At 48.3% G+C, this 19,733-nt stretch overlaps 1 protein-coding gene across 1 annotated transcript in view; it reads left to right on the top strand.

Moving 5' to 3' along the window:
* Window positions 1-705: 705 nt before the first annotated feature.
* LOC144785007 (deoxyribonuclease-1-like) overlaps window positions 706-19,733 on the top strand; it is a 95,879-nt gene continuing 76,851 nt past the window's right edge. The window contains exons 1-2 of the mRNA XM_078664126.1: window positions 706-981; window positions 18,379-18,601. Coding sequence (XP_078520252.1) covers window positions 18,458-18,601 — 144 coding nt within the window. The 5' untranslated portion in view covers window positions 706-981; window positions 18,379-18,457. The remainder of the gene's footprint in view (window positions 982-18,378; window positions 18,602-19,733) is intronic.

The following is a 19,733-nucleotide window of genomic DNA, read 5'->3' as shown; positions in this document are numbered from 1 at the left end:
ATCGCCAGATATTTCATCGCTTTGGAGATAAACGTTGCTAATAGCACGTTATCTCTGCGATAATATCCGGCGATGAAAAAAATGCGCTAAGCACATCTAACGATAATTATCGCGATTTGTTGCTAATATGCCCCCTACAGCCTTATCCACAAGCTGCATTTTTAGTACATTTTGTATAACTACAAGAGTACCACAAAATGCTATTCACAAACTGCACTTCTAAAGTAATACAGCAAAAAACAACAAGCATTCGCAAAGCCAATTGATCTTTCCTACGGGCGAGCTATTGGCTTTGGCAATTGGGTGGGCGGTGGTGAACAGGATTGGTAAAAATAGGCGGTATAAAGTGGCCTGCGCTGGCCCCGTCATAGAAACATTTCCTTTCCTTTTGTCTGTTAGGGGGGTTAGGAGAAACAGGGACCTGTTGGTAGGGAAGAGAAGGCAGACCACAGAGCCAGCTACAAACGATGCACTCTGTAGAGTGACTCAATCTCGGTGCTGGCTCAACATCCTGTGACTCTGGGCAAATTACTTAACCCTACCGTGTCTACATGAAATGAACGGGTCCTTGTGCAATGTAACTGGTGCTCATGTAAAGCGCTCCAGTAACTTAGACAAACTGCAACAAATAAACAAATCAGAGGATTTCATGAAGCAGGATGGGACAAAGACATCTGGCCTCCCGCACATATATAATGCCTCTGTTTATGAGGTGTTACCTTACCATCGCTCACCCACGCCAGTGGGAGGGAGAGGCAACACGGAGGCAACATGCGGACACGGACAATGGGAGGGTGCGAGAGAGCAGACGACAAAGCCAGCTACAAAAGATGCACTCTGTAGAGTGGCTCAACAAAAAGAAAAAAATAGCTCCCTCTAGCAGTTTTGCACATCGCGAGTCCCTTCCCTGGTGAGGGGTGAACCGTGAGACATTCCAAGCTGCCAACAGCACTGGTAGTCTGGGGAAAGTAAAACCGCACGGTAAGGAGATGGGGACACGTAAAACGGTCATGACCACCAGCCGCAGTTGGTAGTGGGAGTACCTGCCGGGCAGTGACGCGGGGAGGGGTAGGGACAGGGTGGGGGTAGTAAACTATGGATTGCAGAGGTTTGCAGGTAAGTCAACATATACCATTTTTAAAAATCGTTGCGCGCACTGCATCGCATTTGGGGATGCAGTGCACGCAACAAAATTTGTTTTTTAACCCCTTTGCTGCGGGGGGTAATTCCCAGGCTGTGCTGGGGGTGGGGGGCGCGCACAGGGTCCGCATGCTCATGACGAGCTCAGCTCGTCATTAAGCACGGCGCTCCTGTGCTCATGACGAGCACAGATGCACCCGTTCCCGTGGAACGCTAAGCACAGCAGGGGAATTATCCCCGCATGCAAGCTTTCCACGGCTCATAACGAGCTCAGCTCGTCATGAGCATAGAAGGTGTTACATTTATTTTATTCAATCCGTAACGAAACTTGTTAAGCGCTCTGATACCTGATATCCTCGGGTCTAGTTTGCGCTATATAAACCCCCCCCCGGCTAAAAATAGCTATAACATTGGCTTGGGTGGCAGTTGATAGTCATTTTTATCAACGCCACCATGTGGCAGACTGGTAAAAGCCCCGGTGTAGACAATTACGTGCCGGTGCTGAGCACCGCAAACCACTGGCTCCAATTAAGCACTGGTTTTGCTTAGTTATGGATGTAGGAGAGTGGGGTCTGCAATCCTATGGTCACCCCAGATTTTTGCTTTTTGCTTCACTGATTTACGACTTTCCCTGGCTGTGGGCCTGCTAATCAGACCCACAGCCTAGCTGTTCTCTCTCTAAATTGACAAGCATGTACCTTAGATGCATTTACCAATTGGTACTGGGCCACCTTATCAGTCCCTGTACAGTATGCCTTAGGTATCCAGGGCATAGGTGTACCAAGGCCTACCAGGGGCTGCAGCATGTATTATGCCACCCCTGGCTGGCCACCCAAATCTGACACAACTGGCTGCACGACAGCTGGGGCAAGGTGGTGTAAACACCCTTTGCTGTAGATATAGTATACCTATATCTAAACCTAAAATGGACACATATATTCCTATCAGTCACTCCTAGAGAAGGCCTTATCAGTCCTGAAGGCAGAGTGCTTGGAATTATGTGAGATGGTCTCTGGCATGAGCTGAGCCCGTTTGCAGCTTGCGGAACCAAGTCCTAATAGCTGTTCCATGATAACGCTATACCATATACTCTTAAGTGCATTATAATCCTCGCGGTTAAATGCTAACTCTGGTATAACATTATCAAAACATGTCGAGTAAGGTGTCATACGAATTGGAATACTACCCCCTCGCCAATTCTGGCGAAGGGGGTAGCATTCCACCCTTCTAGAGAGACACGACATGTATGTAACTGTAAACCCCGGTTAAAGTTAACTCAAGCCTCAGCATCACAAAATGGATGCTGCCACCACAGACACAAGTCTGACCTCCTGCTGCTGGGAGTCCTTCCAGCGAGGGAGGCTCAGACAAAGGGTTTCCTGCCTTGGGAGGTGCTAGCACCACCCCAGACAGGATTTTGTGTATTAGGTAGGCCAAGGCTGAAAGGAATGAGACATGCCTGGGGCACACAAGGTGCCCTGTGCATACACCGGTTCCAACCAGTTGCTGGGGCACTCCAGCCCCAGCTCTGGCGGGAAACTGGACTAAGGATAGGGGGTGTAACCACCCCCCTTCCTGGTCCCACCCAGGGGAGGGACCTAGTCGTAGTGCAGCCCCCTTTAGGAGAATAAAGGTAGGAGCTGGTCCCATTCCAAATTAGATTAATCTTGACAACCTTCCACGAAGAAACTCTTGACCTTCGACCTCCTGAACATCAGAAGACTGAAGAATCTCCCCTATGGTCAGGGGGTGACCATCCTGCTTCGCAGGCACCATCAAGCTCCTGTGCGGTTTGCTGTAAAGTCCTTCCAGCCCGGAATCCGACCATTCAGCTCGACAAGACCCGGACCTCCAGATCCCTCTGACCTCTACCCACATCCACAGCACAGCTGGGACCCGTGGGTGCGACGAGCAACGTGGAGACGGCCATCTTGAAGAAACCTGCACAGCGCTTCCAGCACGACCCCTGAGAGTTCCTCGAGTGAGTGCATTGGGGACTGAGAAGTCCCACACCGACGCAGCCCCTGCTCCAAAGACCAGCCCCCCAGCATCCCCGTGATCTGCGTGGGGCCTCTTTTGCTTGGTTGCTGCTTTCCTGTTGTCTGGTCACTTGCCGGCTGGCTCGTGACCTCTGAGACGACGACCCGAAGATTTCAACACTGCTAGTCTGGTCCCCCAGACTGGCCCTTGCTTCCTGGTCCACACCAGACGCCATCTTTGTTCCACCGCGTGGCTTGCATTAGCCAAGGCCTATTGTCCAGATCGACGATCCGACACCGCCAACAGCAGCAGACTACGTGGGACAGCTCGTGCCTCCAGCCTGGTCGTGAAGAACAGCTCCTGGTCCGCGCAGCTACAGAGAGAAGCGACCCTTCCTCCACCTGAACGCGGCAACAGCATCTGGTTCCCTCCTGGTTCCAGCACCGTCACTGGCTAGTGACCAAGACTCTGTCCCCTTCCCTTTCAGGACTTACTTCTTCCCAGTTCCATCCTTGGAACCACCGGACTCCTCCATCTGCCTGCCTGCCAGCAACTCTTTGTTTCAGGCATCACCGGGATCAACGCAGCAAACCCGACACCACTTCAGCCCTATGCACCCGCAGCCTGTGGGTTAGGTAACTAAAGCTTCTGGGTGCTGAAGTCAGTGTTCACTATCCTAGTGTCCAGGTCCACTGTTGTTTTCCCTCCATCCTGCCGGGTTCGTCCGGAATCCGTAACTTTCTAAATTGTAAGATCCATAGACGTTGGTACGCATCCCGCGTGAGAGTTCCCACTCTGCACGTGAGTCCTGTGGGCCTCCTGCTCCGTACTTACCTAGTTCGTAGTGTAGTCCCACCGATCCTCCAGCCTCTGGATCTCCTTACAGTACTTGCCTTCCTCGCATTCCATTGTTTTGAGTATATGGTTTGTCGTGCCCCTAAGGCACTCGTGTAAATATTGTGCGAACTCGTATTTCTTTTGTAGCATTGTCATGTGCTTAGCCCTCTGACCTCATAAAGAGTTCAGAGGTGTATGTTAGTTAATAAATATCCTTTTATTTTCATAACAACCTGTGTGGTGTCCTTTCATCTGGTATTCAAGGGGTTATATTGTGGTAAAACAGCTGGCTTCACATGCCAAAAGAGTTTAGCCTAAGACTGCTTTTGTCCACGCTACTAGGATAGCTGGTCTATAAGGTTGACTTACAACCAATCACCATAAGGGGTTGTTTGGACTGATACAGGGTGATCACTAGAATTAGTGAACATCATATATCAGGCCAACTTCTCACATTGGTGTGCAGCGGTTGGGATTTGAGCTTGCTGTTGTTTTACCAAATATAATCTTGTAATATCATTTGAAAGATCACATAAGGTACCTAGGTACATATAACAAGCTTAGAAATACTCTGAGTTCTACTGAACCAGCTGTTGTAGTGTAACAGGGCTTAGCACACCCTGACTACAACTCTAGCAAGGGATCAGTAGGTAAACCCATAGTGTAGGTAGGTGCATCACTTACACCACACTAGAAAGCATGTCTACCCATGGAGAGTCCACAGAGACTCCCCTAGTGGTTAGTGACCCTCCACAGGTCCTTTCCAGATATGCAGCTCTCAGTTTCCAGGAGATGAGACAATTGTGTACCTCTAGGAAATTGAAACAGGGTTCTAACCCCACCACTCCTTTTCTGTTAGGTCTCTTAGAGACTTATGATGCTAGAAAAGCTACTCATACAGATGGGAGCATGCCAGCCTTAGAAGGTACCCTTGGTGATCCTGACCTCCCTGAAACTGAGGAAGTAGAGGAGGAGGAGGATGAAGAGGTTCTTTCTGAGGATGAGGCAGACAAGGGTCCTAAGCTAGTCAGCAGACTTACTAGGGCCAACGTAGACCTACATAGGGAAGGATCTGGGGGACCCCCAGTACTGACCCTAAGCAGGCCTAACTTTGGAGGTAGAAGAGATAGGTCTCATTCTAGGGACTCCAATATATCTGTGCACTCTCATGCCTCTTCTCAGAGGAGAATGACTTCTCCTCAGAGGAGAATGACTTCTCCCCAGAGGAGAATGACTTCCCCTCAGAGGAGAGAACATGAAGCAAGGATGAAACAGGCTAATCTGAGGATCCAGAGGGAAGAACTTGCCCTTGCCAAGGAGAAGCTTGCCTTTGCTAGAGAGCAACAGTTGAGTGGGGTAGTCCCCACTGGTGGCAGCAATATCCCTAAGGATAAAGACAGGAGTTTTGATACTAGACACCTGAGTAAGATAGTGCCCCCCTTTAAACAAGGGGATGACATCCACAAATGGATGACTGCTTTGGAGAGGGCCTGCACTGTCCAGTGCATCCCCCAGAGTCAGTGGGCAGCTATATTGTGGCTCTCCTTTGAAGGTAAAGGTAGAGATAAGCTCCTCACTACTAGAGCTGAGGATGCTAACAATTACCAAGTCTTGAAGAATACACTGATTGATGGGTTTGGCTTAACAACTGAACAGTACAGGTTGCTGTTCAGAGACACCCAGAAACTTCTGTCTCAGGATTGGGCTGACTTTGTTGATTGTGCCACTAAGGCTTTTGAAGGCTGGTTACTGGGAAGTAAAGTTACTGATTACACAGGATTGTATAATCTAATTATGAGAGAACAAATCTTAAATAATTGTCAAAATCAGTTGTTGCATCAGCACCTTATTGACTCAGATCTGACCTCTCCCCAAGAATTGGGAAAGAAGGCAGACAGATGGGTCAGGACAAGGGTCAAGCAGCAGAACCAGAACCAGGGTGGTGGCCAAAAGAAAGCAGACCCCAAGGGTAATGAGAACAAACAGAATGACCAGAAGTCTTCAACAGGGCCCCAACAATCTAAAGAGGGTGGGTCCCAGAATTCCCCGAATTCCCAAAAGAAGAAGAATAATGGTCAGAGGAAACCATGGTGCCAATACTGTAAAAGTAATACTCACTGGTTTAGTGAGTGCAACAAGAAAGGCCCAACTCCTACCACTACTGCCCCTAAGGCATCTGCACCCCCTAGTACAGTTAGTAGTGGTAGTAATCCTCCCAAGGCTGTAGTGGGGTTAACCCTGGGAACTGAGGCGGGTTCTGACTTTAGTCAGGATACCTACTCAGGCTGTTCTTGTTTGTACTGGGGACATGGATATGACCCCTACAATAAGTCCCAGTACTCTGGGCAAGTACAGGCAGACGCCTTTAATCAATGGAAAAATGGCCCAGGCCTACAGGGACAGTTGTGCCAGTGTCACTATGGTGACACCAAACTTTGTGGACCCTGACCAGGTAATACTAGGTTCAGACTACCTGGTGACCAATGCTAGCAATGCCACTACCTCCCATAGTATGGCACTTGTTAATTTCTCCTGGGGAGGGGTAAATGGCCTCAAAAGGGTTGTTGTTAGTTCAGACCTCCCAGTGGACTGTCTTTTGGGCAATGATTTGGAATCCTCCTTATGGTCAGATGTGGAGTATAGGACTCATGTGGAAATGTTAGGTTTATCAGCACATGTCCTTGCTGTGACTAGGTCACAGGCCAAGAAATGCCCAGCTGAACTAGTGCTGGATCCTGGAAGAATGGACCGGACACTACCCAAGAGAAAGGGCAGTAGGGGTAAGGTTGACCCTTCCCCCCTGCCTCAGGTGGAGGATCAGCTCTCTCAGGAGACTGACCCCAAGACCCCAGAAGGTACTGTCCTAGAAGAGCTTGAGCCTGAACAGGTTGAGTTTCTTGGGACAGGGGGGACCTTCCAGGGCAGACGTGAGGCAGGCACAATTAGACGGTTCCTCTCTTGAATCCCTCAGACAGCAGGCTGCTGCTGAGGCTGCAGGGAATGCTACAGGTGCCCATAAGGTATATTGGGACGATGGACTCCTATAATCTGAGGCAAGAGACCCCAAGCCTGGTGCTACCAGGAGGCTGGTCATCCCCTTGTCTCTGAGAGGTTTCCTTCTCACCTTAGCCCATGAAATTCCCCTTGCAGGTCACTTAGGCCAGAACAAGACTTGGGACAGGCTTGCCCCACACTTTCACTGGCCTCATATGTCTGAGGACACTAAAGACTTTTGTCGCTCATGTGTCACCTGCCAAGCCAGTGGCAAATCAGGTGGCACAACAAAGGCCCCCCCTTATACCACTACCTGTGGTGGGGGTTCCCTTTGAAAGAGTGGGGATTGACATTGTTGGACCAATGGGCCCTCCAACAGCATCTGGGCACAGATTTATACTGGTGGTAGTGGAGCATGCCACCCGGTATCCAGAAGCTATTCCCCTTTGGACCACTACAGCTCCTGTGGTGGCTAGGGCCCTGGTTGGAGTTTTCTCCAGAGTGGGGTTTCCTAAGGAGGTTGTCTCTGACAGAGGTGCAAACTTCATGTCAGGATACTTGACTGCTATGTGGAAGGAGTGTGGTGCAAATAACAAATTCACCACACCCTATCAACCACAATGCAATGGGCTTGTTGAAAGATTCAACAAGACCCTCAAAGGGATGATAAAAGGGTTACCTGAGAAGCGTAGGCGAAGATGGGACATCCTTTTACCCTGCCTTCTGTTTGCTTACAGAGAGGTCCCACAGAAGGGGGTTGGTTACAGCCCTTTTGAGCTTTTGTTTGAACATCCAGTAAGATGACCCCTATGTCTTGTGTGATGGGAGTTACCTCTCAAAAAGCCTAAACTTGACATAGTGGACTATGTACTTGGTCTCCGCTCCAGGATGGCAGAGTACATGGAGAAGGCATCTAAAAACCTGGAGGCCAGCCAAGAACTTCAAAAAGCTTGGCATGACCAAAAGGCTGTCCTAACTGTTTACCATGCAGGACAGAAGGTGTGGGTGTTGGAGCCAGTGGCCCCAACAGCTCTCCAAGACAAATGGTCTGGACCCCACATCATCATTGAGCAAAAGGGAGAAGTCACCTACTTGGTGGACATGGGAACTCCCAGGAGCCCTCACAGAGTACTTCATGTGAATAGGCTCAAAGCATTTGTTGACAGGGAGGACATGGGCTTGCTCATGGCCACAGATGAGGGACAGGAGGAAGAGAGTGACCCTCTCCCAGACCTGCTCACTCAGGACCCTGATGATGGGTCAGTAGATGGTGTAGTCTTTTCTGACAGCCTCTCTGAGCATCAACAAAAGGATTCTAAGCAAGTCCTTCAATCCTTCAGACAAATGTTTTCTCTGACCCCCAGTCAGACAAACTGGTGCACACATGAGGTGGACACTGGAGACAGTCTGCCTATAAAGAGTAAAATCTACAGGCAACCTGACCACGTCAGGGACTGCATAAAAACTGAAGTACAAAAGATGTTGGAATTGGGAGTCATTGAACCCTCAGAGAGCCCTTGGGCTAGTCCTGTAGTTCTAGTGCCTAAACCTCACACCCAGGATGATAAGAGAGAGATGAGGTTTTGTGTAGACTACAGGGGTCTCAATGCTGTCACTAAGACAGATGCCCATCCAATACCTAGGGCAGATGAACTGATAGATAAGTTGGCTTCTGCAACTTTCTTAAGTACATTTGACCTAACAGCTGGTTATTGGCAGATCAGGTTAGCTGAGGATGCCAAGGCCAAGACCGCATTTTCTACCCCAGGAGGTCATTACCAATTTGTGGTGATGCCCTTTGGTTTGAAAAATGCACCTGCCACTTTTCAAAGGTTGGTGAACCAAGTTCTCACTGGGTTGGATGACTTCTGTGCAGCATATCTAGATGATATTGCTGTCTTTAGCTCCACCTGGGAGGATCACCTGATCCACCTAAGGAAAGTTTTAGAGGCCCTGCAAAAGGCAGGCCTCACTATCAAGGCTACTAAATGCCAGATAGGGGAGAGTCAAGTTGTATACTTGGGCCACCTTGTAGGTGGAGGCCTAGTTCAACCTCTGGAGAGCAAGATACAGACCATAAAGGACTGGGCTCCTCCAACCACCCAGACACAGGTCAGAGCTTTCTTGGGCCTGTCTGGTTATTATAGGAAATTTGTCAGAAATTATGGAACCATTGTGACTCCACTTAATGACCTGACAAGTAAGAAAATGGCAAAGAAAGTTCAGTGGACAGTTAGCTGTCAGAAGGCATTCGATGACCTAAAGCAGGCCATGTGCACTGCACCTATTCTCAAGAGTCCAGACTACTCCAAGCCTTTCATTGTCCAAACAGATGCTTCTGAGTTGGGTGTGGGAGCTGCTCTTTCTCAACTAAATATTGATGGTCATGACCAGCCCATTGCTTTTATAAGCAGAAGGCTGACCCCTAGAGAGAAACGTTGGTCAGCTATTGAGAGGGAGGCCTTGGCTGTGGTTTGGGCCCTGAAGAAGTTGAGGCCATACTTGTTTGGTACTCACTTCAAGATTCAGACCGACCATAAGCCCCTCTTATTGCTAAATCAAATGAAGGGTGAAAACCCCAAACTTCTTAGGTGGTCCATTTCCCTACAGGGGATGGACTTTACAGTGGAGCACCGCCCAGGGACTGACCATGGCAATGCAGATGGTCTCTCCAGGTGCTTCCACTTAGAACAAGACGACTCACCTGGTCAAGGTTAGTTTAATGTCCCTAAGTTTGGGGGGGGTTATGTAGGAGAGTGGGGTCTGCAATCCCATGGCCACCCCAGATTTTTGCTTTTTGCTTCACTGATTTACGACTTTCCCTGGCTGTGGGCCTGCTAATCAGACCCACAGCCTAGCTGTTCTCTCTCTAAATTGACACGCATGTACCTTAGGTGCATTTACCAATTGGTACTGGGCCACCTTATCAGTCCCTGTACAGTATACCTTAGGTATCCAGGGCATAGGTGTACCCAGGGCCTACCAGGGGCTGCAGCATGTATTATGCCACCCCTGGATGGCCACCCAAATCTGACACAACTGGCTGCACGACAGCTGGGGCAAGGTGGTGTAAACACCCTTTGCTGTAGATATAGTATTCCTATATCTAAACCTAAAATGGACACATATATTCCTATCAGTCACTCCTAGAGAAGACCTTATCAATCCTGAAGGCAGAGTGCTTGGAATTATGTGAGATGGTGCTCTGGCATGAGCTGAGCCCGTTTGCAGCTTGCGGAACCAAGTCCAAATAGCTGTTCCATGATAACGCTATACCATATACTCTTAAGTGCATTATAATCCTCGCGGTTAAATGCTAACTCTGGTATAACATTATCAAAACATGTCGAGTAAGGTGTCATACGAATTGGAATACTACCCCCTCGCCAATTCTGGCGAAGGGGGTAGCATTCCACCCTTCTAGAGAGACACGACATGTATGTAACTGTAAACCCCGGTTAAAGTTAACTCAAGCCTCAGCATCACAAAATGGATGCTGCCACCACAGACACAAGTCTGACCTCCTGCTGCTGGGAGTCCTTCCAGCGAGGGAGGCTCAGACAAAGGGTTTCCTGCCTTGGGAGGTGCTAGCACCACCCCAGACAGGATTTTGTGTATTAGGTAGGCCAAGGCTGAAAGGAATGAGACATGCCTGGGGCACACAAGGTGCCCTGTGCATACACCGGTTCCAACCAGTTGCTGGGGCCCTCCAGCCCCAGCTCTGGCGGGAACCTGGACAAAGGATAGGGGGTGTAACCACCCCCCTTCCTGGTCCCACCCAGGGGAGGGACCTAGTCGTAGTGCAGCCCCCTTTAGCTGAATAAAGGTAGGAGCTGGTCCCATTCCCAGTTAGATTAATCTTGACAACTTCCACGAAGAAACTCTTGACCTTCGACCTCCTGAACATCAGAAGACTGAAGAATCTCCCCTATGGTCAGTGAGTGAGCATCCTGCTTCGTAGGCACCATCAAGCTCCTGTGCGGTTTGCTGTAAAGTCCTTCCAGCCCGGAATCCGACCATCCAGCTCGACAAGACCCAGACCTCCAGATCCCTCTGACCTCTACCCACATCCACAGCACAGCTGGGACCCGTGGGTGCGACGAGCAACGTGGAGACGGCCATCTTGAGGAAACCTGCACAGCGCTTCCAGCACGACCCCTGAGAGTTCCTCGAGTGAGTGCATTGGGGACTGAGAAGCCCCACACCGACGCAGCCCCTGCTCCAAAGACCAGCATCCCCGTGATCTGCGTGGGGCCCCTTTTGCTTGGTTGCTGCTTTCCTATTGTCTGGTCACTTGCCGGCTGGCTCGTGACCTCTGAGACGACGACCCGAAGATTTCAACACTGCTAGTCTGGTCCCCCAGACTGGCCCTTGCTTCCTTGCAAAAGAGAAGCACCCCGGACCCTCCTGGTCCACACCAGACGCCATCTTTGTTCCACCGTGTGGCTTGCATTAGCCAAGGCCTATTGTCCAGATCGACGATCCGACACCGCCAACAGCAGCAGACTACGTGGGACAGCTCGTGCCTCCAGCCTGGTCATGAAGAACAGCTCCTGGTCCGCGCAGCTACAGAGAGAAGCGACCCTTCCTCCACCTGAACGCGGCGACAGCATCTGGTTCCCTCTTGGTTCCAGCACCGTCACTGGCTAGTGACCAAGACTCTGTCCCCTTCTCTTTCAGGACTTACTTCTTCCCAGTTCCATCCTTGGAACCACCGGACTCCTCCATCTGGCTGCCTGCCAGCAACTCTTTGTTTCAGGCATCACCGGGATCAACGCAGCAAACCCGACACCACTTCAGCCCTATGCACCCGCAGCCTGTGGGTTAGGTAACTAAAGCTTCTAGGTACTGAAGTCAGTGTTCACTATCCTAGTGTCCAGGTCCACTGTTGTTTTCCCTCCATCCAGCCGGGTTAGTCCGGAATCCGTAACTTTCTAAACTGTAAGATCCATAGACGTTGGTACGCATCCCGCGTGAGAGTTCCCACTCTGCACGTGAGTCCCGTGGGCCTCCTGCTCCGTACTTACCTAGTTCGTAGTGTAGTCCCACCGATCCTCCAGCCTCTGGATCTCCTTACAGTACTTTCCTTCCTCGCATTCCATTGTTTTGAGTATATGGTTTGTCGTGCCCCTAAGGCACTCGTTTAAATATTGTGCGAACTCGTATTTCTTTTGTAGTATTGTCATGTGCTTAGCCCTCTGACCTCATAAAGAGTTCAGAGGTGTATGTTAGTTAATAAATATCCTTTTATTTTCATAACAACCTGTGTGGTGTCCTTTCAGCTGGTATTCAAGGGGTTATATTGTGGTAAAACAGCTGGCTTCACATGCCAAAAGAGTTTAGCCTAAGACTGCTTTTGTCCACGCTACTAGGATAGCTGGTCTATAAGGTTGACTTACAACCAATCACCATAAGGGGTTGTTTGGACTGATACAGGGTGATCACTAGAATTAGTGAACATCATATATCAGGCCAACTTCTCACAATGGATTTGCCACATTTTCCACATAATCCACCACCTGCTCATAATTAGCAGAATTAAAGAAAAAATAATATGCATTACTGTGCTGTGGTAGGACTTACTAATGGTCATCTTTCAGTAGCTTATTGCTGTGTTTCAGTGTTGAAGTGATACTAATGAAATGAAACCTTTGCTAAGACATGGGGCCCGATTCACAGAACTAACTTAAGACAAAATCCTAAACTTACTACTTTTGGTATTCACAGAAGTTAGGATTTTGTCTTAAGTTTGTCTTAAGACAGACTTAAGTTAGGATTTTGTCTTAAGTTTGTCTTAAGACAGACTTAAGTTAGGATTTTGTCTTAAGTCTGTCTTAAGACAAACTTAAGACAAAATCCTAACTTCTGTGAATACCAAAAGTAGTAAGTTTAGGATTTTGTCTTAAGTTAGTTCTGTGAATCGGCCCCACTGTTAAGATGGGTGAAAATACCAAAATAATGAAGTAATACTGTCACAAAATGTGCACGTTAGGCTGCATGCCTTGCCTTTTCTTGCCGCATTGTTTATCTTGGGTGCTCTCACACAGGGACACTCGCCACGAGGGTGAATGGAGCTTGAGTAGCGGCTGTTATGTACTACAGACCTCACGCTGCCAGTCACGCTTCACGTGTGAGTTCAGGATCCAGTCAGCTTGCCAATAACATGCCATTGATTCTAAGAGTTGTGATTGGCTATTTGGTCTGCTGCTCCTATTGGGGCAGGACCAAGGCTAATTTGCATATTGTTGGTTCCTCTTGGAGGTGGCATGGTGGGCAGAAAAACGATGGACTGGATTGCGGCCCAGAGTAATTACCTCACGCTGAGTTTAATTCAAGCATTCCACCCATCACTTTTATGACTGTCCTCAGTGCGAGGTTTTAAGTGCAACAGGTATGCCCAGACGTAGGTCTCATGTTCACGATGCCAGAAGACAAAAGCTGCACCCACTAAAAAGTCCCAAATAGGCTGAAATCAGTCCCAGGTTGCTCGTGTTCAGGCCCAGGGGGCACCGGGCTTGGAAGTTCAGGCTGGACTGTACCTATTGGAGCAGGACTGTTACTGGTTTCTGTCTGAGATGGCATGAGATGGCATAAGATGGCATTAGATGGCATAAGATGGCAAGAGATGTCATAAGGTGGCATGAGATCACATAAGATGGCATGAGATGGCATAAGATGGCATGAGATGGCATGAGATGGCATAAGATAGCATGAGATGGCATGAGATCACATAAGATGGCATGAGATGGCATGAGATGGCATAAGATGGCATGAGATGGCATGAGATGTCATAAGATGGCATGAGATGTCATAAGGTGGCATGAGATGGCATGAGATGGCATAAGATGCCATAAGATGCCATAAGATGGCATGAGATGGCATGAGATGGCATGAAATGGCATGAGATGTCATAAGATGGCATGAGATGGCATGAGATGTCATGAGATGGCATAAGATGGCATGAGATGTCATGAGATGGCTTAAGATGGTATGAGATGTCATGAGATGGCATAAGATGTCATAAGATGGCATGAAATGGCATGATATGGCATACGATGGCATGAGATGTCATGAGATTGCATAAGATGGCATGAGATGTCATGAGATGGCATGAGATGTCATGAGATGTCATGAGATGGCATAAGATGGCATGAGATGGCATGGTGGGCAAAGAAACAAAGGATGTGAATCAAAGCTACTAGCCGTGTCTGAGATTAATTCAAGCATCCCACTCAGTACACACTTACTGTATGCGGAGTGGAATTTACATCCACCAGAAGACAGTGCCTTATATATTTACTTTGACAATAGGTTGGTAGTGAATACTTTGCATCTAATGTTTTTGTGGGTTCATGTTCCGACCATGATATTGTGACGTACAACCCTTCTCGCCTGGGTAGTAGCTGTTTCTCCCTCACAGGTGCAGCTCCTGCTGTGGGAGGGGCCCCTGTGGAGGTGAGAGGGTTGGATTGAATTCCCACCAGTACCTGTGCAGCACAATGGAGTTTCCATTTGCTAACATGGCCGCTGTCGACACACCTTCAAAGTGGCATCACCTGGTCTGTGCCCACCTATCGTGACAGAGGGGGCAGCGGTTACTGCATGTCAGGGGCACTGCACTCACCTCTCCAGGGGAGGCCACCCAACTTTCCACAGCAGCCTCTCTGGGTGCTGATTGCCACCTTCTAAAAGGCAGATCAGAGGGGCAACTCAGCCTCTTCTTCATTAAATGCCCCCACCGAGGTGGGTGGTACTGATGCGCACTAGAAGACGGTTCAGCTCAAGATGTACTTTGCACATAATAATAATAAATAATATTATTTTTATTAAATAGCTTTGGTAATACACCAGGTCTACATGTGATGTTATTATTGATGGATATCAGGGGCTGTACTATGATAAGGGCGCACTCTCCTTAGTAGCGCCATGGCGCACTTTAAAACAGGTGCGCCGGGTGCAAACAGGAACAGTGCACCCCTATTACAAAGAAAGCACTGCCCCAGGGTGGCATGAACTCGTGCTGGCCTAAGGGCAGAGCACTCAGTGAAATACAGAGCGGCTGCCTCAAAGCCCCCTCTGTGTTACTCTGTGCAGGTGGTGCCCGCCTGCACTTTGAAGAGAGCGCCCCTGCAGGTGGGTGCTGTCAGTTACTGCAGGTGGATGTCTGGGGGGACACTCTTTCTCGCCTCCAGCGGGCTGCCTTCAGGAGGTGCACTGAGAGTGTGCCACCTTTTTGTGGCGCACTGTGAGTGCCCCTGCTAAGGGCCTGTTTGAATCTGCCTCCACGTCTATAATACGGAGAGGGCGCAGGGGCAAAGTGATTCCCTCATTTGCATGTAGCCACACCCCATACAAATAAGGAACACCCCCTCAGGATAGCGCTGGCACTGAGCGGTCCTGTACTATATGTAAGGGTTCTGAGTGGTGCCACAGCTTATAAAGGTCGCAGTGAGCGGTCAAATACTATTTGTAAGGGTTCCGAGTGGTGCCACAGCATATAAAGGTCACAGTGAGCTGTCCTGTACTATATATAAGGGTTCCGAGTGGTGCCACAGCATATAAAGGTCATAGTGAGCTGTCAAATACTATTTGTAAGGGTTCCGAGTGGTGCCACAGCATATAAAGGTCGCAGTGAGCTGTCAAATACTATTTGTAAGGGTTCCGAGTGGTGCCACAGCATATAAAGGTCGCAGTGAGCGGTCAAATACTATTTGTAAGGGTTCCGAGTGGTGCCACAGCATATAAAGGTCACAGTGAGCTGTCCTGTACTATATATAAGGGTTCCGAGTGGTGCCACAGCATATAAAGGTCGCAGTGAGCTGTCCTGTACTATATATAAGGGTTCCGAGTGGTGCCACAGCATATAAAGGTCATAGTGAGCGGTCAAATACTATTTGTAAGGGTTCCGAGTGGTGCCACAGCATATAAAGGTCGCAGTGAGCGGTCAAATACTATTTGCAAGGGTTCTGAGTGGTGCCACAGCATATAAAGGTCACAGTGAGCGGTCAAATACTATTTGCAAGGGTTCCGAGTGGTGCCACAGCATATAAAGGTCACAGTGAGCTGTCCTGTAATATATATAAGGGTTCTGAGTGGTGCCACAGCATATAAAGGTCGCAGTGAGCGGTCAAATACTATTTGCAAGGGTTCCGAGTGGTGCCACAGCATATAAAGGTCACAGTGAGCGGTCAAATACTATCTGCAAGGGTTCCGAGTGGTGCCACAGCATATAACGGTCACAGTGAGCGGTCAAATACTATTTGCAAGGGTTCCGAGTGGTGCCACAGCATATAAAGGTCGCAGTGAGCGGTCAAATACTATTTGCAAGGGTTTCGAGTGGTGCCACAGCATATAACGGTCACAGTGAGCGGTCAAATACTATTTGCAAGGGTTCCGAGTGGTGCCACAGCATATAAAGGTCGCAGTGAGCGGTCAAATACTATTTGCAAGGGTTCCGAGTGGTGCCACAGCATATAAAGGTCGCAGTGAGCGGACAAATACTATATGTAAGGGTTCCGAGTGGTGCCACGGCATATAAAGGTCGCAGTAAGCGGACAAATACTATATGTAAGGGTTCCGAGTGGTGCCACAGCATATAAAGGTCGCAGTGAGCGGTCAAATACTATTTGTAAGGGTTCCGAGTGGTGCCACAGCATATAAAGGTCACAGTGAGCGGTCAAATACTATTTGTAAGGGTTCCGAGTGGTGCCACAGCATAGAAAGGTCACAGTGAGCAGTCAAATACTATTTGTAAGGGTTCCAAGTGGCGCCACTGCATAGAAAGGTCACAGTGAGCGGTCAAATACTATTTGTAAGGGTTCCGAGTGGCGCCACAGCATATAAAGGTCACAGTGAGCGGTCAAATATTATTTGTAAGGGTTCCGAGTGGCGCCACTGTATAGAAAGGTCACAGTGAGCGGTCAAATACTATTTGTAAGGGTTCCGAGTGGTGCCACAACATAGAAAGGTCACAGTGAGCGGTCAAATACTATTTGTAAGGGTTCCGAGTGGTGCCACAGCATAGAAAGGTCACAGTGAGCGGTCAAATACTACTTGTAAGGGTTGCGAGTGGTGCCACAGCATAGAAAGGTCACAGTGAGCGGTCAAATACTATTTGTAAGGGTTCCGAGTGGTGCCGCAGCATATAAAGGTCGCAGTGAGCGGTCACATACTATTTGCAAGGGTTCCGAGTGGTGACTCAGCATATAAAGATCACAGTGAGCGGTCAAATACTATTTGTAAGGGTTCCGAGTGGCGCCACAGCATATAAAGGTCACAGTGAGCGGTCAAATACTTTTTGTAAGGGTTCCGAGTGGCGCCACAGCATATAAAGGTCTCAGTGAGTGGTCAAATACTATTTGTAAGGGTTCCAAGTGGCGCCACAGTATATAAAGGTCACAGTGAGCGGTCAAATACTATTTGTAAGGGTTCCGAGTGGCGCCACAGCATATAAAGGTCACAGTGAGCGGTCAAATACTATTTGTAAGGGTTCCGAGTGGTGCCACAGCATATAAAGGTCGCAGTGAGCGGTCAAATACTATTTGTAAGGGTTCCGAGTGGCGCCACAGCATATAAAGGTCACAGTGAGCGGTCAAATACTATTTGTAAGGGTTCCGAGTGGCGCCACAGCATATAAAGGTCACAGTGAGCGGTCAAATACTATTTGTAAGGGTTCCGAGTGGTGCCACAGCATATAAAGGTCGCAGTGAGCGGTCAAATACTATTTGCAAAGGTTCCGAGTGGTGCCACAGCATATAAAGGTCGCAGTGAGCGGACCTGTACCATAACAACTGACCAACATATCCACCGCTCAAATTACTTTCATATTTTCACTATACTAATTCACCACTAACCCTTTATGGGTTCCGTTGTAGCGTGCTACTCGCCGAAAAAGTGCTTCAACACCCCATCAGGGGTAGCAAGCCCTATATAAATGCAAACCTTTTTCCCTCTTCAATCCCTCCACTATCCTTCTCACTCCAAATAACTAAAACATATCCACCACTCAAATTATGTTCATATTTCTCTATACTAATTCGCCACTAATTCTTTATGGGTTCCGGAGTATTGTGCTACTCGCCAAAAAAGCGCTTCGACGCCTTGTCAGGGGTAGTAAGCGCTATATAAATTCAATTACAATACAGTACAATATATTCGTCAGCGCTATGAGTTCCACAGAAGGAGCCGTACAAGCTTCTGCGACCCCTTCTGTAATATCAATATATGCCCTGGGAGTGCATTGTATAATACGTAGCCAGATGTTTATTGCTACCAAATCAGTGGTGCTTATTTTATAGACCTCAGAAGGATGAAAGGCTTAATGAGCCCACCGTTATTCAAATCAGTGACTCCATGGTGAAACACAGATCCCTGCTGTGGATTTGATAGTGATCGAACATCCTAATCAGGTGTTTTATTCATTCACAGGGCCGAGAGTGCTACCTGGTCTTGGTGACAGTCCGCGCGGTAGTCACATCTGGCACTGACGCTTTCCGGCGCGTGCAAGATGAAGGTCCTAGCTTTTCTCTCTGTGGTCTTCCTCCTGGGCCCATCCGTGGCCAGAGCGGCCTTCAAGATCTGTGCCTTCAACATCCAGAGCTTTGGAGAGGCCAAAGCAGCCAACAAGGCGGTCATGGACGTCCTGGTGAAGGTGGGTCTTCTGCAGGGCCAGGGGAGGGTGGGGGTTCCTGATTGGTGGGAGTAAGAAGAAAATATTTTTCAAGAATTTTTTTAGACTGTGTTATGCTGGTAAACAACCTTTACAATGCAACTTTTACCACGCAGTGCCTTTACAACGCAACTTTTACAACGCAAACAATTACAATGCATTGCGCTGGGGGGCGCTCTAGGATAGGGAATAGGTTTAATGTACTATCCAACACCTTCCCTACTATCCACGGGGACTGGAGTTGGAATAGTAAATTAAACAATTCACTATCCAGCGCCCCAAAGCACTATGCGTTGTAATGGTATGCGTTGTAAAAACCGCGTTGTAAAAGCATGCGATGTAAAAGCACGCATTGTAATGTCATACATCCGTTATGCTATCCCATGCCAGGCTAGAGTAACCAGCTATATGCGAGGGTAGGGTAGCCTGTGTTAGATCCAGCTCTGCTAAACTTAGCCATGTTCTGCTCTTTTAAGCTAGGCTGGGTTAGGTTAGGCCAGGGGTCTCCAACCTTTCCCACAGTGAGAGCTACTTCTGATCATTGAAAATCGTTGTGAGCTACTACCTAATATTGGTAGTCCATGAATTTACACAGAGGTCAAATAACTGAAACACTGCCCCCAGGGTACCCCAGCCCTGCCACAGGGTACACACAGCAAATGGCACATCTGGGGCCCTTAAGAAGTAGTTCTGTCCCTTTGCTATTGAGGCAGCAAAAGGGAGAAAGAGGGAGATATAATGAGAGAGACAGAGGGGTGAGAGAATAAACAGAAAGAAGGTCTGACTGAGAAAAAAAGGCAAGAGAGAAAAATGAAAATAAGAAAGAAGCAGAGAAAGGGAAAGAAAGAACAAAGGAAAGGAGAGTAATGTTGAAGAAAATCAAAAATAAAGAAAGAATGGATATGAAGGAAGAAAGTCAAAGAATAAAATGAAACGGAAGAAAAAACAATGAGAGGAATGAAAGGAGAGGAAGAAGGAAAGAATGGCAAATGTAGAATTAGAAAGAGAATGAAGAGCGCGAAAGAAAGAGAAAAGAAAAGCAAGAGAAAGAAAAAGAACAAGAAAAGGGTGGCATTTTTGTATTTTAAATTGTGTTGTGCTATTCTATGTTATT

The sequence above is a fragment of the Lissotriton helveticus genome, chromosome 10 (genome assembly GCF_964261635.1).
Source record: "Lissotriton helveticus chromosome 10, aLisHel1.1, whole genome shotgun sequence".
NCBI classification, from domain to species: Eukaryota; Metazoa; Chordata; class Amphibia; order Caudata; family Salamandridae; genus Lissotriton; species Lissotriton helveticus.
This window is presented reverse-complemented; position numbering and strand designations above follow the sequence as displayed.